At 42.0% G+C, this 26,030-nt stretch overlaps 1 protein-coding gene across 15 annotated transcripts in view; it reads left to right on the forward strand.

Moving 5' to 3' along the window:
• NRCAM (neuronal cell adhesion molecule) overlaps positions 1-22,584 on the forward strand; it is a 268,258-nt gene extending 245,674 nt beyond the window's left edge. For all 15 annotated transcript variants that reach the window (XM_044245786.1, XM_044245788.1, XM_044245792.1 and 12 more), the window contains 3 exons: positions 10,300-10,431; positions 11,179-11,257; positions 20,094-22,584. In XM_044245786.1, the coding sequence (XP_044101721.1) occupies positions 10,300-10,431; positions 11,179-11,257; positions 20,094-20,331 (449 nt within the window). In that variant the 3' untranslated portion in view covers positions 20,332-22,584. The remainder of the gene's footprint in view (positions 1-10,299; positions 10,432-11,178; positions 11,258-20,093) is intronic.
• Positions 22,585-26,030: the final 3,446 nt, after the last annotated feature.

Consider the following 26,030-nt stretch of genomic DNA (forward strand, 5'->3'; position numbering starts at 1 on the left):
AACCTTATTTTCTACATTGCTTCTTTTAATAGTGCACTAGTCATTGAACATCGTTTGTATAAAGTGAGGGCAAATGCCTGAAGACTTTTTAACTGCTCAAGAAATAATTTGTTATCCTGGGTTTTCTTTCCTTAAAGTATCTCTTTTTTTGGAGCACAGAATGATTTCTATTCTCTTTCTTTTTCTTCTCCATATGGTTTATAGATACTCCCTGAGAGAGGAGAAAAAGGAAAGTTCTCTATGATTCTGCGAATTTTTTCTATTTTTATGATTTTTCACTTTTTCTTTATAAGAGGATGAAAGAATCCGAGATGGCTCGCTGAGAAAAAACAGGTGTGATATCCTCAGCTCTGGGGATATCGGCCCCTCGTGTCTTCAGTTATCTCTAATCGGAGGAGAAAAGAGATGCATCCGAGTGTACATTTTTTTTAATTTTTCTTACAGATTTTAAGAGATGTTAATGAAACCCAAACTTACAAATGTGGAATTGTAAAAGGAGCATTTAAACCACTAAGTAGAATCCAGAACAATCTAGTGGCTACCCTGGGCCATACTCACCCCCTCCCTTGCCATGCCTCAGTTGGGCATGGACACTGAGATCCTTAGGAATCACTTATCTGGATCCATGTCCTCGTTCAGGTAAAGCCTTCAGTGTCTGTGTAGGAATCGTAGTTGTTTAGGGGCATCTGTGCAATTTTTGTGTCCCTTTAAATAATTTCAGGGTCTGGGATTCTAGAGCATCAACCTGTGAAGGCACCTGTAGAAATGATCTGGAAACACATAGCCAATGGATTTGCATTCTGGGCCAGTGTTGCTGATGGATGGACACTGCTTTACCCAAGCCTTTACTTGGGACCAACCATCAGAACACTCTTGGGAGTACCAGTTGGGGTACAGGAATGGGGAGAGACTAACAGGTCAAGGACAGAGCAGAGCTGGGCACCGAGGGGCTGGTGAAGAACCGTCTCCGTGTGTAATTACGACACCAGAGTTGTCCCACCACTACCGATGCAGTCAAGAAACAAGGAACAGCTGAAGAAGATGTAAAAAAAAATCAAGTTTTAAGTTTGGCCAGAACAACAGCAACAAAATGACTATAACAAATTCCATCAGTTCAACATCTAAGGTCTATCTACCCCATAAAATGCACCAGCCTTTTTAAGGCACTGTGTACCAGGACAGTAAGACCTTGTCTTTGATATGCTTAAAATGGGACCACTGAGACCAACACATTAAAAATAAAGAGTAAAATAAAGAGTAAAAATGGGGGCACCTGGATGGCTCAGTTGGTGGAGCAACTAAGTCTTGGTTTTGGCTCAAGTTGTGATCTCATGGGTTGTGGGATCGAGACCCATGTCAGGCTCACTGATCTTGCTCTGCCCCTCCCCCCACTCACCCTCTCTTGCTCTCTCTCAAATACATAAATAAAAAAGAAGAGTAAAAATAGAAGATAAACTAGTAATTTGAACAATATTTTATCTAAGCATAGAGGAGTGAACTGTTTGTTTTGCCCAAAAAGATCACGAAAAATTTCACGAAAATAGTAATATTGAACTGGCCCTTGATAGATAAATTTGGACAGATGAGTCAGGGGACTGAGGTGTCTAAATTCTTGGTAGGAGGCATAAGCAAAGGCATGGGCTTTGAAAATCCACAGGATGTTTCAGTTTTACCCAGAGATGTGACCAAAGAGGAAGGTGAAGCCAGATGTGAATGATCATTAAGGACCACGAATGTCTTGCTAAGGAAAGAGTGTTTCCCTGTGGGCGGAGGTGAGCCATCCATGTTTCAAACATGGAGAGATAGGATCACATACTTAGTTCAGGAAGCTAAAATGCAGGTAGCTACACGGACGGGATCTACAAAGAAAGACTTAGGGTAAGGAGAGAGATGAGAGGCAGCTTTTGCAGAAAGCCCCAAGGAGAAACGACACTCATAGTCCCTTGGTTGGCACGTCCAGAAAGTGGATGAGTGGAGGGTAAAACAAGGAACACTGGAATTCTCTGTGATAAAAGTACGATCTCTTCTCTGGCTGGCTTTAGGAATAAGCTAAATGCTCTTCCGTTGGAAGTATCTCCCTGTGCTTCTGCCTTGATATCTCCCATCAATACACCAAGACAAATTCCTCAGCTCTATGATTCCAGAATTTCTTAAAAGAAAATGAATGTTTTGCCTGGATCTTTACCACTGATGTTTTATGTATGTGTTTGTATTTACTGTCTCTGTTGACTGATCATATTCCTCTCATTATGTACTCCTTTAAGAGGAAAACCTCAGGCGATAAAATCAAATAGGTCCACAGAAAAGGACCCTACATAATTCCATAATCAGCTTCGCTCTCTGCTTTTTCCCACCCTTCGCACAGGGGGGTACCTGTACACATAGGATGGTGAATTATATCTCAGAGGTCTAGTGCATTATTTCATTTCTTTAATAGAACTCACTCAACTTTTTTTTTTTAAGAATTTATTTGAGAGAGCAAGCGAGCATGAGCAGGGGGAGCAGCAGAGGGAGAGGGAGAAGCAGACTCCCCGCTGAGCAGGGAACCCGATGTGGGGCTCCATCCAAGAATCATGACCTGAGCCGAAGGCAGATGCCTAACTGAGCCACCCAGGTGCCCAGAACTTACTCAACCTATGATAGGGTTACATCCCCATAAACCCATATTAGTCAAAAATACTCGAGTAGTAAATGCATTCAGTCATCTAACTTACCGAAACTGGCTTAGCCCAGCCTACCTTACAGCCTACCTTACATCCTACCTCAGAACACTTACATTAGCCTACAGTTGGGCAAAATCATCTAACACAAAGCCTATTTGATAAGGAAATGTTAATTTTCCCGTGTAATTCATTGAATACTGCACTGAAAGTGCAAACAGAATGTTGTGTGGGTACGGGCTGGTTGTGAGCGTACAGGTTGTTCGTTCTCGGGATCACATGGCTGAGGGGAGCGGTGGCTGGCTCCCCACCCAGCATCGTGAAAGTCTCATCCCACAAATCCACTAGCCCCAGAAGAGATCAGATTTCACAGTGTGGTTTCTACTGAACACTTCCTGCTTTCACGTCATTGTAAAGTCAAAAAATCCAAAGTCGAATGATCGTTAAGTCGGTGACCATCTGTACCTCTCTTTCTGATCCTAAGAAATTCTATTTCATTAAGTTAATTCCAGCAGAGACCTTTAGCTTCCAAATTCTATAACATAATTGGGAATTTAATCTTAAAGTAAGTCAGCCCTTGGAAACCTGATTTATTATCTGAGGACATTTTCTCTGGGATAATACACTGATCTTGTTTTTGTGACAACCCAAATTAATATATCTGTAAATAGGTCATTTTTAGTTGAGACCGTTGTGAGAAGGTTGAGAGAATGGTCAACCTCAGAGAGCCAAGTAATGTCCTTTATTGGCTATAGGTGTCACCTTTACTCAGTAGTAGGCATAGGGTGTCCCATCATGTCCCTAATTTGGTGTTTAAAGAAGCCATTTAGGTTGTACTATGATTTTCCAGAATGTGACATTGTAATAAACACTTAGGTAAGATCATCTTACTCTCTGGGGTGGGTCACACTTCTTTGATTTCTTCTTTTCAAGTTTCTGATCAGCATATTTGTCAGGTCTTTTTGCAGCTTCTCTTCCGGTGTGTTCTAACCATCCAACAGTCTCGAAAGCAGGTGTTCCTCCCCAGGAGTTCCTAAACTCCCCACGGGCAGGCTCTTAGAGAAGTCTGTGACTCACAACAGGTCAGAAGCCACTGGTCCAAGTAGCATAACACAAAGTCTTTAAAGACCCTGGGCTGATCAGTAGAACTAAGAAACAGCTGCCTAGTATTGGGGTTGACCTTCCAGGAAGATTCTGCTACCTCTGCCCCCAGCATTGCTCAGCCACTCCCCTCCCTGCCCCACATCGGTAAGTGAGGGCTCAGGATTCCTGTGACTGTATCTAATGGACAACAGTTTACATCATTTGGGACCCACAGCACAGAACTCATCGATCTGGATATTGTACATCATTATTCCTGATTATTCATTCACATCCTATCGCTGCTTTTATAAATAACCCTTTCTGGCACAGAAGTGAAATATGAGTGAGCCCTAAATTTTGGCAATAAATCTGATTCAGTTTTATTTGCACAATTTCAGAGGACTTCCTCTTAGTTTATATTCTTGTGTTGGACCCTCCAGATCGATTGCTTGTTTGTTTTATTCCTCTGTCATGTGTTTATCTTAAGCCGTAAATCCCGGGATCGGGAAACTTACTGCCACAGCCCCGGAGACCAGGGCCCGTGTCAGCTGGGAGTCGGAGGGGCCAGAGCCCGTGAACTTTTATCTTGAATACGATGTGGCTGGCAGTAAGAAGCAATTTCATTGCCTGGTTGTTAATTTGGGGGCTGCATTTTAAAAGAGTAGGAATATTTTTAAGGCTTTACTGTGGGTCATTCTGAAAAATAACTTGATCCAATTAAATGAATCCTGTTTATCTAAAAAAATTCTAGTGAACCGAACCATCAAACTATATGTTTTATACATCACTGGGAGTCTCTTTTGTTCCTGTTATTCAAAACAAGGGCGTACTATGTTCTGTTGCATAGGTTATTTTCATGTCTTGGCACTTAAAACTGCTCTATACCCACAACATGTAAACAAGAGTAAGGCAGCCAAAATTGTGTTTGTCAGTACAAGTAGGAAGGAAGAATAGTCTGTTCAAATTGGACTTTGAGGTAGCAACAATCAAACTGACTAGTCATTATACCTGTACCTGTACCCAACAGAATTTTATCAGATATTGCAGAACAATAACACTTGGAGGGAGCATCCATTACGTCTTCATGTTTAATGCATTCCCTACTCTGGCACCAGTGTATACCCTGTCCACCAGGAGGTGGAGCAGCTTTAATTTTCAGGGGTTGATGAAAACCCGCGGCCCCTCCCCAGTGCAGCACGCTCTGCATGGAATAAACTGGATGGCCAATGAATGTTTGTGACAACAGGTTGAATGTTGTCCAACTTTCTGTTCAGGCCTTTATCATGCAAATAAATATTTTTAGAAGTAACTATTCCTTTAGGAAAGTGAATACTCAGGAGAGGTTTTATCTATGACTTGGACAAACTTGAAAGCATTTAAGTGGGGCGCCTGGGTGGCTCAGTCTTTAAGTGTCTATAGCTGGGTCAGGTCATGATTGCAGTGATTGAACCCTATGGCAGGCCCCCTGCTCCGGGGAAGTCTGCTTCTCCCCTGACCCTCCCCCATTCATACTCGTCTCTCTGTCAAATAAATAAAATCTTAAAAAAAAAAAAAAAAGAAAGCATTTAAGTTTACCAAAAGATTCATCTTGTGAGCCTCAAAAAACAATTCTTTCCATAGCTCACTTAAACTATTTAATGTAGAACAATTCTTTTTATAAAGATCATTAGAGAAACAATAATATCTAAGGCAAAGTGCAGAGAAAGAAGTTTCCTTTGCATTAAAAAGAAGATGTAATGCAGTGGGATTGTCTACAATTAATATGCAATCTCTATATCCGGTCAGTTTTTCTTTGAGGAACTTTCATGTCGTTTTCATTTCAGTTGATTTATCTGGCATGGCTAGGTTTATAACCATCTAAAAAAAAATAAAAAATAAAAATAAAAAGATAAACCTAAGCAGTCTAGATTTTGTCTTTAGCATATAAAGATTTTTTCTTGCTTGAAATGTTAAGTGACTTCCAGTTCCTCAAAATATTCAAATTTGTTATTTTTGCAAAATTCCCATAGACAAAAAGAGTGGAGGAAAGAAATTGTAAATGGTTCTCAGAGCTTCTTTGAGTGGAATCGTCCAATGCCTGGAGCATAGAAGGTTTGAGTTGGTGCCGAGGGGACTCGGGTTTTGTGAGTTCAGAGGATGTGTTTGAGAGAGCGCCAGCTGGAGGCAGGGGCCTAGTGGAGTTGGGTTATGGATAGGACCATGAAGGTCTTTCTGTGGGGCCCAGTTGGGTTGGGACTTGGGGTTTTTAATTGTCTTTGACTCTTATATCAAATGGATTACAGAATCGGGCTGATCACCTTCTAATCACGGCATAGACTAAAACCATTACAAAAACAGAGATAGAAATGATTCTTAACTTACATTATTTCAGTAATTCAATTTTTCACGTCCTTGATCCATGTAAACTTTCTCTTGGAGTTAGGATAACTTTCAAGATGCTTTTGAAGCTAGAATGACTCCTTGATAGAGTCACAATTTTTTATGTCACAAGGGACTATAATGGGGCACAACCCTGCCAGTCTAGTTAGACCACTGACATAAAGATTATTATACTTAAATAAATGAGGAATTGTTCAAAGCACGTATCTCACTGTAACCGCACCAAATCTGCCTGCCTGCCTAATTTTTGTTCTTGGAATGGTATCATACTATGTGACAAGTGATTGAAGTTTCTAAAATAAAGATACTGTGCATGTAAGATGCAAGAATATTCTCACTAACTCGCAAGATGGAGATTAATCCCTGCTTCCCCAAATTAAAGAAGGGCGCGTGGCACAGGCACACTCTGTGATTCATCCGTCTGCTTTACTTCCGTTCTTTCGCCCCGTGCATTCTTGAGAAGATGGTGCATTCGCTCTAGAACCTGCAGGCAAAATGCTTTTTGTGTGTGTCTTTCATGACACAAGACTTAGGATTTTCAAAGTCACTTAAAGCCATGCATCATATATAAGATCTACATCACCAGTGGTTTTAAAACAAGAAAGCAAAGGTAATCCTCAGTAACGTATCCAAACACATTTTAAGCTATTCGTGAGTGAAAATTATTATGTTTAAAGAGAAAACCACTTCTCTGTAATTTTGTTCTTGTGTTTTCACAACTGCATGTCCACAGAACTCTAGGAAAACACTGCGTTTGGCTGAGAAGAGGAATTATCAAGTCAGACTTAGGATTACAGGGTGTTTTTTGTTAGCGATAATGGCTTTTCATTCCAAAATACGAAGAGCTCAGGGAAACGTTGTGTCCACTGATAGCTGGCAGGCTGACAATAGTCCCAGCACTAGCATTTCATCAGCTCGAATCTCCACTGGGCAACTGGTTTCCAATGGCTGCTCTTGTTCGGTCCGTCCCACAATCCTACGGGGCGGGCAGTGTTCGTTCCTACCCAGGCGTCAGGTCAGTGCTGGAACGTGACGGAGCTGGAGTTGGAGGCTCAGCCTTCCAACACTGGAGGAAAGGCTCTCACGACATCCCCCTCCCCCAACGAGGGTCTCACCGAGCCCACGCCCTGGGGGAAACAGGTTGGAGTGACCACTTTGTTTGCCACTCAGTGTGTCTGTCCAGCTGTTCTGGACTCCTGAAGGCTCCTGTGTCCACCTAGCCTGCAGCTCAAGCGCGAATTGGATTCTATCTATGACATCAAATGTGGCATTTTTTGTCCTTTTATGGGACAGAAGGAAAACCCTTTAGAAAAATTTTGTCCTCCATTGTCATTATACCTACAATGCCGGCTGCAGCTGGCAGCTGGTTCAAGGTGGGCCATCGTCACGGGCGGGCCGTTCTTATGTGCCAGCAATGGAGAGATAGGACGAGGCCACAACCAGTTACTGTCACCTTTGACACATAAATATAACCATGAAAATGAGTAAGTCTTGATTAAATCCTTAGTTAACATATGACTTCCAGGAGCAAATAGTGTTAATTCAATACTGGCTCCAAACTTTGGCCAAGGGAATGTTTTGCTCTTTCTATACATTTATAACTATTTTGATTCAACAGGAAATTTTTAGACTTAATAGAGTCTTCATCAATAGCCATTTATTCACTCTCTCCCTTCCATGTTGCTCTGTTATTCTAAGCGTTTCTTCGGAGACCTACGACCACAGAACACAGGTTAGCCAGTAGACAGCAAGCAATGTGCTGGTGGAATGCTGGTTAAAACTGACTTCTAGGAAACAAAGCAGATTTTATTCCTCGGGCTTATTTCCTTTTTCCGTATTCTTTATATTTTTCTATTTGTTTAATTTATCACTTTATGGATTACTCAAGAAACACATGAACATCATTTTATTGCAAAGGTTTAAGTAAAGTGCAAATCCTCTTTAACTCTGCTACTCAATCCTACAAGTACCTGCCCAGTGAAACCCAAATTCAAGCAGAAAAACCCCCAACAGGCTTCAGTGTGCGTGTGTGTCAGTGTGCACATGTGTGTGCACGTGCGTGTGCATGTGAGGCACAATGGTGGCCATGACTTGGGTTTGAATGTGTATCTGCAGTTAAGGTGGCTTTAGAGTGTCCTGGGAAGGGTTAAAGTCTCTTATAGTCATTCTGGGCTTTAGGTCCCTTCTTCTATGGATGAGAAGTTACGAAAAATTACTTTACCCCAATGTTTTTCTGGCTCAGTTTTGGCAAAAAGGCATACAACCAAAGACCATGTACAAATTTGAAGGAGGAAAAATATATTGCCAAGGAGTATGTAATGATGGACTTTCAAAATCCTTTGCCTGTCTCAGAATGAGAGTCCCTCTAGTCTTCTGTTTTTCCCAAAGACTTCTGCAGATCTGAGTTCTGGGCTTGTTTTCTGGAATCTGTGAGAGCGGTAGAGCGTAATGGATAGTATCTTGGGAGTCGGACAGACTCCGTCCAACTCCAGCCATCGGGCAAGTTCTTTCTGTTCCCGGGGCATGGGTTTGTTCCTGCTGCCCACCTCAAAGCATTGCTGTGAAGATTAAATCAGATGTTGCCCTCAGCACAGTGCGCAGCACACGGTAGGAGTTTCAGGACGTAAGCTCTCATCATCTCTGTCTTCCATCTCCATCATCATTGTCGTGATCAGGGTGTGTATGCGCCGGAGAGCACAGCCCGAACTCCTGCCTTGGTTGCATCTCGTCAGGATACAACTCAAACCCCTTGAATCAACGAGGCACCCATGGCCATCAAGAGCAAGGCTACTGACCCTTGATCAATAATCCAGAGGATGTATTTCCTCCTCTCGTGTTATTTCTTAAACACACACACACACATACACATTCTTCACATCCTTCTTCATGCTTGATTTTAAGAATTTCACTTTTCTCCTTCTGCTTTGTGTGGAGGAAAATAAGGCAACGCGGTGCGATATTGGCCACGAAGGGCGGAAGCTGGGGTCTATGTAGCCATGTGTTTCTGCATCCAGAGATCACATATAGCCAACCCAACCGTGTTAAATGCACGCAGAAGAAACTCAGTCAAATTAAAAGCATGATATAGACATGCTTGTGACTCTAAAGAAGCAAACCTTTTACTCTGATCATGGTCAAAAGAAAAAAATAAAGGCTTTAAAAAAAAAAGTTTCATACTAATTTATTTAAACAAATCCTCATGGGCATGTCTGAATAGCCATTGATGCTGCACTTTGTCCCATTTGATTGATACTTTAGAATAATACCAGAAATGCTAATTACTCTGTGTTTTTCTTAGGAGATTTGCATATGGGAACTAGTTGAATAAGGGGCTTCACGTTTATTGACTCAGAGAGAATAGATGAAGACAATGACTATGTATACATGTGAATGAGTATTTTCTCTTTAAGCTGGTCATTTATCCCAATAATGATTCCGCTGATCAAGACACCTTTCAAAGTCTTTTAAATGGATCCAAAGCAATATTGAATATTGAATATTGATCCTTTGAGGGTAAATTGGATTTTTCAGAAATTTCCAAAAATATTTTAGAACCAAGTCTTGTAAATGAGATGAATAACAAATCTAAGTTATGATTTAGGTGCAAATTGAGATGTTATATAAAATAATAAGGCTGGCTACCTTATGTGGACAGGTTTCTTGGGTGGAAAGTTTTCTGTTTTAAAAGAAGATTTCCAAAACATTTTGAAAAATGGCAACTCATTGCAGTGATACATTAGCCTCCAAAAGTGGTTCCTTTGAAGGAAAAATACTCCATGAGATGTATACATTCCGTTCTATTTCAAATCAGTCTTACATTCTTATCATTTTACTTTATGTACAGTTTATTTGTAGACAAGACTTTCAAATCTGACTTGGGACTATGTTTCTATTGAGAATATATAGTGAAAATTGCTGTGAACACAGTGTTTAGCAGGATTTGTTAGCATTTGATGGTATTAGCATTCAGATTTCGGTACTTGAATTTTTTTGGTTAATGAAGATTTTTCAAAGTTTTAATGTAACTCCTGATTGATGACTGGCAAATTTCAGTTGGTGGCCACGTGTAAAATGTAAAAAAGCTCATATAATAGGGTAATTTTTTACTGCAAGAGACTATGACAGTTCTCGTCTCCCCCTTAAGCCATGCCCCTGACGCCCCTGATTTGTTTTCCAGCAATGGCAAGCCGACAGGTGGATATTGCGACTCAGGGCTGGTTCATTGGTCTAATGTGTGCTGTCGCTCTCCTGATCTTAATTTTGCTGATTGTTTGCTTCATCAGAAGAAACAAGGGTGGTAAATATCCAGGTAAGAAAGAAAAAAAGATTAAAATTGCCTTACAATGCTGCATAATTATTCAAAACTATAAAGAAATAATGAGAGTGATCATTGCAGATTGCAATAAGCCTATTTTCCCAGAGCCAGAAATTTGGACTTTCTGTCCCACCAAGTTTTGATGCCTTTTTTTTTTTTTTTTTTTTTTTTTTTTGGTAATGGGAACCTAAACATTGTCAAGGATCAGAAGGTATTTGGGGATTAAATTAACCTGTTCTCTGAAGATATTAGTGACTCTGCTTGCTTGGGCTCCACCTAAGTCCCAGGTGCTATACCTAAAACCAACAGGCAGAGGGTGAAGGTACGTGGAGTCTTCTAGAGGAAGTACTGCAGGCCTGAGTCTTGATATGATGTGTAACATTGCTTTTCCTCTATGGCTAATGGTTTTGTTCAATTCAGCGGATCCAGTGAATTTATATTTTCTTTCCATGGCCGTTTCCCACTCAGTGGCCAGGGGAAAAAAAATCCGCCAAAGAAGAGATGTGCTGAGACCATTTGTAACCGTGAATATAGGTAATAAATAGATGGCCCAAAGTCTTTCGTCTCAAAGAGACTAAAACAGCCAAGTATATGCAGGGCCACATAACCCATCTGCTGGGGTAGGACAGCGGCTGGGTATAGAATCGTTTTCCACAGTGATACATCTCAGTGCGCTCTTGAAAACTTTGAATAGGGAAACAAGAAATCAATAGATCATATTATCCCTTTGAAATTTTTTAGTCAAAGAGAAGGAAGATGCTCATGCTGATCCTGAAATCCAGCCCATGAAGGAAGACGATGGCACTTTTGGAGAATACAGGTGAGCTGTTGCTTCTCAGCCTCCCCTCACATGCCCCGCGCGGCACACACACCACATGCTCATGCCGACTCCTGCTTATAGGATGCGGCCAGGAACAGGCTCTGTGGCATTTCCTATTTTCCTCAAGTATCCATTTAGAAACACTTCCATGTCTACATGGCCACACATCCCCAATGAAAATATCCTCTCTCTTCACTAAAAAATAAATCTCCATTTTAGTCCCAGGTTTGGGGCCAGAGTGCCGTCCAGTCCGCCATCTTTCTCCAGAAGTGTTGTTGTATTGCTCAACCTAGGAAGAGCTGGGTGTTATAATAAGAGTTAAAACAACAATAAAGGCACTACACGGCTTGCATGGTGATGGAAACTACACCTGTCACTTTCTAAGTAATGAGTTTATAAAACTGGTGGTACTCTTTTTAATCCTGGATTTGATGCTTGTTTTTCCAAAAGAAATACCTATATCCCATCTATTAATCATGAAAGGATGGCAAGGCTCTTTCAGAAGCTGTAAATTGTTAAGACTGTCATAGCCCTCTAGGCAGTGTGCTAAGTCACAGAACTTTGATTATACATTCTTGGCTTGGCTCCATCATTAAGGATAAATTTTAACATAACCTAGTGCTAAGTAATGAGAAGAGAAGGCGGGAGAGACTGAGGGAGACTCTCTAAATAAAGATATTCTTGCCTAGGATTTATATGTCTTTTTATAAAAAGAAAGAGTTGATTATTTTGGATATGTTTAAAATCAGAAACAAGCTCTATATTTATTTCTTTTAAAAGTTGGGATTTGGGTGTTCCAAAGGAATACTTCTATTTGTAAAATGCTTTTATTCCTTGTTTTTTCTATCAGCCTCTTAATTATAAAAATATAGTCTTTTAAATATGCCCTGAGCCCAGATTGAGTCTTTCTTGGCAGAAAAAAAGGCTTTTAGGTGAAATGAAATATTTCCTTATTGTGATTGTCAGATGACATTTATAGATATTTGTGCTAATTTTTATCCATCTCAGAGATCATTTTTGGTATTTTCACATCAATATCATGAGGGGCTAAGAATGTCAAGGATAAGAAATCTGATAATTGATTGAGAACAACCATATATTTTAGATACATTTGGTGTCATATCAGTTTCCACACAGATACAAGTGTTTGGGCTTCGTGCCTCAGCACCTACCCCTTCAGAAACTCTGACCTTCAACAGAGATGATTATGATTTGTAAAACTTCTCAGAATTTCTGTACCTCGTGATACAGAAAGATGTCTAGCGAGGGTTGTCTGGACATCTGATGTTGACTCTGGGACTCAAAATCTGTGGAAGCTTCCTGGGCCACCCCCTCCCCTTCACTCTCCTCAGCCATGGTAGGGCAGTGTGCAGATGGCCACAGTCTAGGGAGGCCATGTGTCACGCTGGGTGAGTTGCAGTCTTTGCTGGTTTAATTCACTCTTCTACCTGTTCTTCCCGTAACACAGGTGAGGCAATAATGACTAAATAACTTCTTAGGGTTCCCGTGGCTAGAATGTTACACAAGATAGGCACACCACTCCCTTCTTTATGGCGATGAACCTACTTTTTTAGTGTAGCTTAAAACACCTGTATTGGCATGAACTGGAAAGAAAGCATGGCGCCTCCTGCATTCCTCACATGGTGATGGATTCCTGTTGTCCATCATCACACTTAAATCAATCTGGCGATGTGCTGCTCGCCTCGTGCCTCTCAAATGTTAAGACAGCCATGCTGTCTACTCCGTTGAAATGTGATGGAAATCAAGGTTGACCTGGAACTAGCTTCCAATCCAGAAACTTCATTTTACCATCAACCCAGCCTTATCCTTTAGATAAGGCACTCAATGTGTCTGGGGTCTCCATCTCTTTCACCTGTAATATAATACAGTTGCTCAAATATTAGATGGTCACTGAAGTCTTCTAGTTTCTGTGATTTCTAAACTCCTCCACAAGATGTCTACTAACAACTTTTAATTCAGTTTGGGGTTTCAGAGCAGTACATGAGCAGTACATGGCAAGGATTTGGCAATTGGCCTCATTATCACTATGTTTACATTTCTTTGGCCATATTTCTTTGTCTTGGTGTTCATTCATATGTGATATGTTTGTGAAGCATTTTCACATGGTTGTCTTTAACTCATGCCTTGAGTTCCTCAGAAGAGAAAGACTTTTCTTTGGGCCTATCAAGCACAGTCCTGTTGGTTCATGTATGAAGACAGAAATATTTGTCACACATGCAATTACACTGATGTGGGAGGTACCAAAGGAAGGTTCTGACCGGTGTCTAAAACTTAATACACAACCTAGTAATTCTTTTTTTTAACCGAAGCTGCCAGTCCATGAGGACAGTCAATCCCACAAGTGAAATCACTTTCCCAAATACCCAACCACCCTTTGCTATGGCTGTCGCTTCGTCTTGTCACTTCTTGACACTACCTCAGAAGTTTTCTGCTGTGTATTCTTTTCTAACTTAAAAACAAAAAACTTTTTGTTTTTGTTTTTAAGTTTTGTTTTTGTTTTTAAGTTTTAAGTTTTTGTTTTTAGTTTCTTAGATGTTACGATGAATGAAAATGGTTCCAACTATTTATTCCAACAAATTTTTTTAAAAAAATAATACATGGAATACATTGAAGTGTCATTCTCCTTCCTAAATCTACTTTGCACCTTCTCTACTTTGCACCTTCTAGAAGTTTTGAGCTCTGCATTATTTATTGATGGTTATTCTTTTTCATTCTGAAAATAAATTAATATGCAGATCACATACCAACATAGACAAAATTGAGGCTGTTGCTAAATGTAAATCAATTCTGTTTATCATTTGCTCATTCTCCAGCTTGAGGATGGAACAGTTTCTACACCATTGGCTCTGAGCCAGAGGACATTTCATAGTGCCAAGAGAGATGGAACTTCAATGGCTAAATTTGATTTTTTTTTCATAAGCTGTAACCTTGTGCCCTCCCTCCAACTTCCACCCCCAAGCAGTGACCCTCTGGTGGAAAGCCTGCAGTTTTCTTTGTTTGTTTCTTTAATTATACAGACAGTAGGATCTGCATCCTTACTAGCATATAGAAAAATCAGAGAAACAATGCAACCAACCGTGTAAGTATTTTTTTTTTTTATTCTCTAGATCCATTCCTTTAGAAACCAGAATGAACCTAGGTCATAAATCCTGTGGCTATGGTACTTGAACCCATAGCGTATGTGGAGGGTCTGGGCACGGGAGTCTTGTCCTTCAAGTGAACATGGTCCTGTTCCAAGCATGCTAACCCATGTTTGTTGGGCTTGAATGATGTGAAGATGGGTCACAGGTGCTGTCTACTTTAGATTTATTCTGCTCACAAACATAAACTGGTATGTGAACAGTATGAATAATGACAGACCTTTAGAAGGAGTGTTTGGGCCGTGAAGGTCACTCGAACTACAGCAGGTTTTGGTGGGTTTGGTGGTGGGATGGTGACCACAGGAGAGTCAGACTGAATGATCACAGATTTGTCCGTTGCTCCTGGACTTTGGTCAGTAGACGTTTAATGGGTACGACCTGTGTGCATAACACCGAATGAAGGGCTGCTGCAAAAAAGAACTCCTTGAAATTCATCCTGAGGGTAAGGCAAAGGAAAAAAAATACCTATACTCCAATACTTTGTCAGACATCATGAAATTCACAAGGAATAAAAATTTGCTGATGCTAGAATTCTGAAAACTTTCAAAAAACACCCACCATCTCTTTGATTGTGATATTACAATGAATTCATTCATTCAACCCGTATTTATTGAGTGCCTACTTTATACCAGGCTGTGGGGATCTTAAAAATGACAGAACGTTATCTCACTAGTTTATAGTCTAGCGAGAGACACAGGGAAGTAAACGGACAGTCAGCATCGTGTGAAATGTGCTATGAAAGAGGTACAACTCGGGCTGGAAGCCAAAGTCTATGGGGTAGGTGGAAGGAGGGTGATGAGGGAAGTCCTCCCAGAGGACGCGACATAGGGCCTGTTTCTACACCATGATGTGAACTTTCCTTTACGCTACAAAACCATCTTCGTTCATGGCTATGAGGATCAAAAAGTACATTTTGGAGCCATATTACTATTTTAAGACTCATTTCAAAATTTGTTGAATCTTTGTCCTTAACCATTCTCGTAAAAGGTAGGGCTGAATATTTTTAAACTTTGAATACCATGTAGCTAAGTAAGTGTATGACTCTTAAGTCATCTTCCATAACTTCTCAATTCCTCTCATGTGGAAGGCTTCCCTTTCACACTGAAACTTGACTGAGTGACTTCCCTTGACACAATGTCAAAAGCGAGTTTGTTTACTATTTCATTAAGAAATTCATCTTTGAGTTGAAAAAAGCCAAGCATTAATACACAGGCTTTTAACCAGACCTCACCTCTGGAAAGTTCTAAGTAAGTGTGTTACACAGAGTATTTGTGAGAAAAAGAATGCCCTTGAGGTGGGGACCTGGGGGGGCGCGAGGAGGTGTGATGATAGAGTGATGCGTGCTTCTATCTGTTGGGCACAAGTCACGTACCATGCACTGTGCTGGTGTCTCATGTTGAGTTTTTTTTCCCATTTAAGCCGATTCTAATAGAAGTGTGACATTACGTGGCGCCGCTTTTTAAAAACCAATCCTAGAAAGCCAAGTTTTCCTGGAAAGATTCCGTGTATGGATAGGACACCTCACTTCCTTCTCTTCTTTCAAGTGCAGCTGACTTTTCTCTCTCATCCACTATGATCTTTAAAATGGAACGGATGTGGGGTGCCTGCGTGTGGCTCAGTTGGTTAAGCATCCCACTCTTGACCTCAGCTCAGGTCTTGATCTCAGAGTGGTGAGTTCGATCCCTACCTAGTGTGGCGCCTACTTTAAAAATCAAACAAACAAACAAACAAAAAACCTAGAATGGATGCTTCCTGGCTGGTCATTATTCATAACTAATAGGATTGTGTATATAAAAATCCAAATGAATCAGGAAAATATTAGAATTCATAAAAGAATTTAGTGATGCTGCTTGACACAAAATTAACATGAAGTCAATTTTATTTCTATGTACCAGCAAAGAGTTGGAAAATAGGATTTTAAAAATAATCCCAGCTACCATAGGATAGAAATATGATGTAGAACTAAAGCCAACAGAATGAGCTTCCAAATATTTCGTGGCCCTTTGTTTGATTTGCACCAAAACTATACTATCTTAATGCTGTAGCTTTTAGTAAGTCTTGATATCTGATAAATCAAGACACACACACCCCAAATTTTATTCTTCCTCAAGAACTTTTTAGGTGTTCCTGGCCCTTTTGTTTACATATGTGGCTGAGAACCAGCTTGCCAAGATCCATGTAAAATCCTGCTGGGTTCTTATTGGAAATAAATTGTATTTAAGGCTAATATAAAGAAGGTTAACCTACTTATGATATTTGAGTCTGCCCATCCACACTTATGCATGTTCTTCCGTTTATTTAGCTCTTCTTTAATAACTGAGTCAAACTTTCATTTTCTTCATAGAGAGCTTAAAACATTTTTATTAGTTTTGTTCTTATATACTTCATATTTATATGATGTAACTGGAATCATTTTTTAAAATTTCATTTTCCAGTTATTTGCAAGTACAGGGATTAAATTGACTTTATGCTAATATAGTATTCAGCAATATTACCAAACTCTCTTTTTATTCTAATGTTTGCCTGTAGATCCTTTTGGGTGTTTTACTTACGTGTAACCTTATCAGTAATGAATAACGACATATGCCTTCTATTTCTTTTTGCACATTGCTTAGTACTTTCAGTGCAGTTTTGGTCAGAAGTAATGATTGCAGGCATCCCTGCTGTGATTTCTGATGGGAAACAGAAGTCTGTCAACATTCACCATCAAAGATGATGTTTACTGCAAGTTTGTGAATATCCTTAATCAGGTCAATCAAGACACTTTATATTCCTAGAGTTTTGACGTTTTTATTGTGAATGGGTGTTGAATTTTACCAAATAACCTTTTTCTGGATCTACTAAAATAATCATAACATGTTTTTTTCTTCTGCTAAAATGGAAAAACATCAATTGATGTTTTAATGCTAAAACAAAATTGTATTCCTTGGAATAAACCCAGTTGGTCATGCTATGGTATCCTTTTAGTAGATTACTAAATTCCATGGGCTCATGATTTCCCTGGGATTTGCGCATCTAGGTTCCTGAATGAGATTTGCCTGTGATTTCACTTTCTCAAAGTGTTCTGGTTGGGTTTAGGTGGCATTGTCATATTCGATTCACAAAATGATGAAAGGAGTGGTTCCTCTGACATAGCAAACTTAGCATGTCCACAACTGAACTATTGACCTTCCACCCCAAACATGCTTCCCTCTATAGTAAGGGTAATTCCCTCCTTTCTGTTGCTTAAACCAAAAATCTTGGTGTCATCTTTTTCTCTATTATTCCACATCCAACCAATCAGAAAACCCTTCCTGTGTGTCCATAATCTAACCACTGTCTGTGACCCTGGCGTTCCACTCTCATCCAGGTCCCAGTCATCTGACTCCTGTGTTTTTGCACTAATCCCTCTGATCTAGCCCTGCTATCTCCTACTTTAATCTGGCTCTCTCTCCCCTTCAGTTCCAGTCACACAACCTCCATTCCTAGAACACGCCAGGCTTGCGGTCACCTCAGGGCATTTGCACTGCTCGCTGCACCTGGTGGAATGGCTCTCCCTCCAACTATCCACCTGGCTATCTCAACTCTTTTAAGTCTTTTCTCAGATGTCATCTCTACTGAGACATTCCATGGACACCCTATTTCAATGGCAGCTTCTACACCATCCCCTGACACCTTCCATCCCCTTTACTGAGTTCCGTATTTTCCACAGCACTTCTGACACCCTACCGAGCTAGGGTGTTTTCATATGTTGGTTGTTTATTTTCTGTATTTGCTCCCATTAGAAGTAAGTTTAATGAATTCGGGGTTTCCTTCTGTTTTGCTTGCTGCTATATTCCCAGCAACTAGAACGGTATCAGTGTAGGCACTCAATAACATGTATTAGATGTGTGGATGGTTGAATGTGTGGATAGATGGCTAGATCAAAGAACCGCCACAGACTAGAATTCCCTGTAGTATGTTTCTTGGAACACTAGTCCTATACAGTAAAATGAGTAAGTGGAATCCACGTGACAAAAATCTGCTCATTATTGAACACTTCGATGGAATTTAGGGCCTCACCAAGTCAAGAACAATGTTTTGCAGAAAGTATTCAAGCACAGCCTAGAGGTGTAAGATGTGTACTTTATACTCATAGCAGGTTGGGGATTAGATGATTAGATGCTTTGTCCCCCAAAGGGCCCCAAACACAAGTCACTTCAAGGTCCTGTGGTCCTGTGATCCCTCCTGGGTTGTCAATTAGCAGAGCTGATTGTTCTTGTTTATTGGGCCTGTGACGAGAGCTTGGGTCTTGTTGTGACTGGTAATTTCTAGAAGCAGACCATTGTGTCCTGTTAAGCAAGTATCATGTTTGCAGTGTCAAGATTTTCTTCTTCAAGAAAAATCGAAAACTGTGTTAGGAATTATTGACCAAAGAGCCAGAATATTTGTGCATCTCGAAATGTGTGTATCTTGGCTAGAACAAAGTCACTGTCAGAGACAGAGGGAGCAGTAAAACCCTGGCACAAACTGCCAGAGGAAATATGGCCGTTGACGCAACCCCTTTTTGACATTATGCCTTTTCACTTTTTACTAATATCGTTTTATGTTTCTTATTCTGCCTTGCATTTTTGGCCTTCGAAAGGAAACATAATGCTCTTGTGACCTTCTTTTTTTTCTTTTTTTAAACCGAATGTCACCTTTTCAAGAGTCAGTCAGCGTGTATTCCTAGTGACATGACCATGTGGGGGATGTTCTAAAATGTGCTCCCACTCCCGGATATTGTGCTAAGGGATTTCATAGAGAAATAACAGGGGAAAATTGAATTCTATAACATTTTAAAAATTCTTCTCCTCAGATTCCCATCCAACACAGATAGGCTACATACCACACTGGGAGAAGACAGCATGGAGATAAAATTTCCTCTGACATTTTTTGATTCATTCATGCTCTTTAGAATATATGGACATGACATTAATAGTATAAAGGCAGTGCTTTGAAGTTCAACTGTGTCTCTTTCCAAAATTAATCAGTCTTGACCCATTAACTAAAATTCTGACAGAAAAAAAAAATACTGTTTACTATCAGTATAAGGATTTTGCTTTTCTTCTTAGGCTGTTTTCATTTGTCTCTTCTGCATCCTTTTAATGGGATTTCTAGGTCTCTTGAAAGGTAAGGTTAAAGTTTAGAGCCTGGCCTGCACTCAATAACAAAATTATTTGAAAAGTAGGACTTTGCTTCCTCTTGCTCAGAAAACAGATCTCATGTTTCACACTTAACCAAAATCATTCTCCATTCATACCCAAGGAATCCGAGAATCTGACACAGTTTAACACACTAACTTCTCTCCTTGCCATAAGCTTTTCCCTCCTTTTGAATTCAAAGTAGTGATGACTTTCAACTCTCCTCAAGTCTTCCTTTTCGAATGCCTGTGGCTACCCCTCAGTCGCTTCTCAATCGGGAGTGGGAATCTGTCACTGACCCTGACACGTGCGGCGAGAAGCCATCCACCTACTGAAGACTTCATGATTAAACCATTCCTGCACCTGATTTTCATGCCAACCACATACCAGCCATCAGAGTCCATGTGATGATTAGATTTGGCTCGCGAGGCTTGGGTCTCCACCCGCTTTATCGTAACCCGCATGCATGGTCTATAAGAAACAACACTTGAGCTAAATGCCGATCCCAATGAAAACGTTTTCTCTGTCTTCCAGTGATGCCGAAGACCACAAGCCCTTGAAAAAAGGCAGTCGGACACCTTCAGACAGGACGGTGAAGAAAGAAGACAGTGATGACAGCCTCGTTGACTATGGAGAGGGGGTGAACGGCCAGTTCAATGAGGACGGCTCCTTTATTGGACAATACAGTGGTAAGAAAGAGAAAGAACCGGCCGAAGGAAACGAGAGCTCCGAGGCACCTTCTCCTGTCAATGCCATGAATTCCTTTGTTTAATCTGTAAACTCTCTGCCAATATCCCATTTCTCTAGAATGTGTCTCTTACGCACTCGGTCTGCCTTCTCATGCTAGGAACACAGAGGCAGGAAGGGTTGTGTTCTGCCGTACCTTGATACTATGACAGCAGCACAAACACACATAACTCAGATGATTTGCTCATGTGAACGGCAGTGCAAAGTGCATCCTTTTTCATTCAAAATAGGTATTCTTGTTCAGAACTGATAAAAATACTACAACACCATCAACCAATCACGTTATTTGCTCTTTGGGTACAGTTCAATACGCTGCATGAAAATTGCTACACGTGAAGGAATACCTGTGTACCTTGTTAAACATGGTTTGATACTTTGTGGATACTCTCCTCCGCTGAACCCCCTGAAATACCAATTCCGTTTTCATTGTCAAGAGTGTTACTGTAGTATTCTCTAGAACTCCAATGTCTTTGTGGACATTGTGGTGACATTGGTGACTCTATGTCTAGCTGTCGTTAGTCTTTTTGGGAGACTGTTAGCAACAGTATGTACGGGATATCCTTGCTACATGAGTTCACGACGATGGTCGCATTTGCAGATGCCTTTTGCTGAGGCTCTGTGACCGGCCTCTGCCCCCGTCACTCCGTAGCCTCCTTATTTCTCCGGGTACTACCGCAGCACAGTGTTCAACTTCTCACACCTTTCCTACGGTCAGTTGTTCTTAGGCATAAATGATGTGTATTGCAATGCATTTTGGCACAGAACGCCAGACCGGAAAAATCGAAAACGAATCACTTCACTTCCAAAAACAACTCCAGAAAGCACAGGGCAAGACACGTGCAGTGCCTTCGGACCAGAAGCATTCCATAACACGCTGCCTTCCATGGTGGCCAGCCTGGCCGACGCGGAGCCCTAGCTTCCTGTCGTGCTCCACAAGTAACTTCTAGAAAGCAGAGGTCCTAGAAGCGGCCAATGCTGAAAGAAAGGAAACGTGAACATAAAGTCAATTAGACAGTGGATGGAAAGGAGCATTTCCCCCATATGTATAAAAAGAAGCCTTAGCCCCACCTGGAGGGCATGCTGGTATTGTGGGCTTTTGTGGTTTCTGTTCAAACGAACCAATTGGGTCAGAAGGCTGTCAATTTGGGAGGGAACTGGGGGGGACGGGGGAGGTATTCCCAAACTGGAAGCAGACAACAGCATGCCAACAGGAAAGCTTTTCTCCAAGCCTTTTGAAACTCTCCGCAGCATTAAATAGTGTGTATGCAAATTGCCATGGACACATTTCCAACACTCAGAAATCTGATGAGTGCTAACAAGGCCAACAGTCCAAGGGATTACATCCACAGTTTCCAGAACATACACACGCGTCCTACCATAACCACCAACGATATCTGTCAAATGGTTTACCTCCAAATAGGAAATCCTCTAACAACCTATGGTTGAAGGAATGCTCAGTTTCATTTGCCAATAAATTGGTTTCTCATAACTTGCATCAAGTTTAATTTTAAGTAAAGCTTTTTATATGTAGATATTTTGTTGAATCTGTAAATACACTGAAAGTGTAGATGCTACATGCTTCAAGGTGTTGCCTATGAATAAACGCGCAACCGATGTTGACGTCCTACTGTCTAAGAAGTTAGCTCATGAATACAGTGCATGGGATTGGAAAGCATTTCCTTAAATGCCTTTTGGGTTTTTATTTTCCCTTTTTTGCTGTGAAACTGAAATAGTGAACGCTCTGAGATATTGACAGTGAGTTTCTAGATGGACTCCTCGGAGCCTTGCCTGTGGGGCTCAATAGGCATCTTCGCTCTATGTAGGCAAAGCCCAGTCTGAAGTCATCCCAGGTCATGATGGCCCTAACTATGTCCACGGCTCCATATTCCCTTTTCACAGACCAGCCGTGTTAATGGAAATACAGAAAGACAAGACAGGCTTGCCTGGACAGCAGTGAGCACAAAGAGAAAAGTGACTTTAAGTTTGCTGGTGTTTGTTGGGGGAGGGTACAGTAAAAGTACAGTTTTTACTCTTCCGTAACGGTAGACGCTAGAGCCATCTGTGCATGAAGGGGTCACCTCTGTAATAGTGCAACAGATTTTGTATTAAAAATTAAATGTGGTTTTAAACATCCCTCTCTCTTTTGTAATAAGTCATGTTCCTAGTGGAGTGTGAATGTCCAAAGTAACGGTGTATTTAAACATACAGGCAGATATGACTGGATTTCCATAAAAAAAAAATCACTATTAAACCATCTTGATCTCTTTGTGATCTTGAACTTTTTCCATCTTTCTCCTAATGTTTTCAAATAATGCAGATTTTTATTTTTGTCTTCAAAAGACATGCAGAGAAATTTTAACACAAAACTGAGAGCGGTAGACAACGGAGCTAACAAAATAGGGGACATGCCAAGAAATCTGTAATGAAAAGCAGGTGCAGATATGGCCAGCCTTTTCAGAAATGGTCAGACAAATAAGGTGCTGCTGCGTTGGCTGAAGTGGGACCTCCGTGGGCCTGGTTCCCAGGCGCCCGCTGTCAGCCTGTCCACGCAGTCGGATTCGCCCTCCCCGGCCCCGGGCTAAGCGGATTCCTTCCCCTCTCTGCTCAGTAAGGCAGTTTCTGCACTTGCAATGATACTGGTCTGTCACCCACTCCCTCCTCTCCAGCCCTGCTGTTCCCAGTGTCTCAGACACCACACCGTCACTCACAGCTGTGTGGCACGGAGGGTCTGGCACGTTGGAAGCCTGACCACAAAAAGTAGTGGTCCACTGGGGTCTTCCCGCTCGGACAGTTTATAACGGCCCTGACCTACTTTTAGTGCCTGATTCTGGAAATGGCTTATGGAGGCATGGGAGAGAGATAAGAATTCTCACCCAGACTAAGCCGATCTCTCTCTCATGGGATCTTTTTCTACGAACCACCACCAGAGGGCTCCCGTGCTTTAGTCAGCGCAAAAGAAACTGCAGGAAAATGAAGCCTCTGGAGAAAACCGTGCAAACCACTTTTCATGATCAGACCGTGGTCTGGCAGGGCAGAGAATGAGTGCCTGGTGCGCCTGGAGAAGATGGGGATTTGCAACTTTCTCTGATCGGTTCACACCTTCAGGGGCCGGTATGAGTCACTGTGATCCCTGTGCCTCTTCTTCCTCTTTCTGATTGCTGGTGGCTGATCAGGAGGACAGGGAGGAGGAGCGAGCCCCTGGCTCCCACGAAGCCCCCCATCACCACCACGGCTGGTGGGGGTCAGGATGGCAGCAGGTCCTTAAAATGGTGTCCCCTCTTCCCCAAGAGCCAATGTTTTGTGATTAGATAACACAAAAGGCACAGTTTAAGGACAGTTTTTATTTCTCACTTAAAAAAAAAAAAAAAAAGGCAGGCAAGGGAGAGAATACAACCAGGGTGTTTATGGTAACAAACAAATGGTTCTCAGGTTGAGCTAAAAGAGACCAGGATGGACATTCCAGCTCTGCCATCAACCGTGACAGTGTAGAGGTCACCCCCCCACCCCACGACCACCAGTCTCCCACTTCTTCAGGTCTAAGTTTCTCCAACTTCAAAACGTCAGAGAGCAAATGATTTCTAGCATCCTTTTGTTTAAATCCTACATTTCCCAATCCCCTCTCCCCCCAAAACACTTCTAGCACTCACGACAGCCACATATTTTGCTAAGTGGGGAGGGAACAAGATGAGCAGAACCAGATGTGGTTCCTGCACTCGTGGGCACCTGATGTGAGAAGACAGACAGGAATTGAACAACCACCCAAACGTGTGTGAATTCCAAACCAAGATGAGCCCTATGAAAAGAAGCAGGTTCCACGAGAGCGAGCCGTAGAAGGGGCTCACTGGTGCCCCTTCTGACTGGAGTGGTCGGGACATATTCCCTAAGGAAGTGGGAGCTGGGTGCTGGGCACGGGAAGGATCCGGGAGAATGTAGGACGTGTGTCTGTACAACAAGACCCTCGTGCCTGCAACAGAGGTGGGGCCCTGGCCACGCTGGGTCCCAAGGACCACGGGACAGGTTTTCATCTTTATTCAAGGAACAGTGTCAAGAGTGGAGTAATTGAAGGGGTTGAAGCAAAGGGTTGTATGATTGGGTTTGTGTTCGGGCTGGAGGCAGAATTCAGGAGATTGAGCATGAGGGATGGGCTGGAAGAGGAGAGCTGGAGAGACTGACAGCCACTGGGGAGCTTCACAGAAGTTTAGACAACAGGTGATGGGGGTTGGACCCAGAGTATCCCACTGGAAATGGGAAGAAGTGGGGGGGTCCCAAAGCCATTTAGGAAGAAAACTGAGGGAGAAAGAGATTCGACGTCAGAGGCTGAGGAAGAGGGAGGCAACAAAGACAGCTCTTCGGTGTCTGACTTCTAACCAGATGTGAAGGTCCCTGAAGAGGAACATCGGGAAGAAACCAGATTTGGGGCTAAGTCATGAGTTCAAGTTAATAAATGATCTTGGAAAGCCTCTGAGACATCCAAGTAGAAAGGACTAGGAGAAACTGGATGTATGGGCTTAATGCTCCTAAGAAACTTCTAAGATGAGGAGTAGTAACGAAGCCATCAGGCAGGGATGAGGTTGCCTAAGGACGAAATACAGGCAAGAAGGCTAAGGAGTCCACCCTACTGAGAAACTCGCACGTACAATGGACAGGAAGAGGTGGACGGAGCTCTAAAGCAGACCAGGAAGCAGAAGCCAGAATGCAAAGAAATAAGGAGAGTGTGTTGTTCTCGAACCCCATGAGAGACCGCTTCAAGAATGGTGTCACATAATGCTGAGACATCAAACACTTCTTGGATTTGAAGGCCTAGAGGCCATCTGATTGCTAGACTGTGGTAACAGGTTGCGGTGAGGAGTGAGTAGAAAGGGGAGGAAAGAGATATGCCATTATCCGCGTGGATAGCCCACGTGTACCTGGGCTCAGTTCCTTCTTTCCTCCTTACCTTTTAAAAAAATATTTTCTTTTTTTAATTTTTAAAGATTTTATTTATTTATTTGAAGGAGAAAGAGGGAGAGAAACGCAAGCAGGGGAAGGGGTAGAGGGAGAGGGAGAAGCAGGCTCCCTGCTCAGCAGGGACCCCAATGCAGGACTCGAACCCAGGACTGTGACCTGAGCCGAAGGCAGATGCTTAGCCCCCTGAGCCACCCATGCATCCTGGCTCCGTTCCTTGGCATCTCTACCTGCACAGTCACATAATCTAAGCATCCGGCTCGCTGCCCTCAACCTTTCTCCCAACCCAGTGCCCCTCTACTTTCTCTCAATCCTTCAGCTTATCCTTTATTTCATTTTTTAAAAGATTTTTTTATTTATTTGACAGACAGAGACCGCGAGAGAGGGAACACAAACAGGGGAAGCGAGAGAGGGAGAAGCCGGCTCCCTGCTCGATCCCAACACCCTCGGATCATGACCCGAGCCAAAGGCAGACACTTAACGACTGAGCCCGCAGGTCCCCCACCTTCAGCCTATTCTTTTTACATCCTTAAACCAGCATGGATTGTAAGGGCCATTCTTTCTGAAACACCCCTGCTTTACCCCAAGGCCCTTTGCCCTTCTGTCTTTTCTAAAACCCAGTGGAGCTGTCGTGTTACTCAGGATCAAGTCCACTGCCCGCTGTCTCCTGCCTGCTCCCTGGGGCTGAGAAATAGAACAGAGGTCAGCGTTCTCGCAAACAGAAGGATCCGCACTGGTGGCACGCCCCACCCTGCCCAGCAGCCCTGCTTATTTTTCTCA

The sequence above is a fragment of the Neovison vison genome, chromosome 4 (genome assembly GCF_020171115.1).
Source record: "Neovison vison isolate M4711 chromosome 4, ASM_NN_V1, whole genome shotgun sequence".
Classification (NCBI taxonomy): domain Eukaryota; kingdom Metazoa; phylum Chordata; class Mammalia; order Carnivora; family Mustelidae; genus Neogale; species Neogale vison.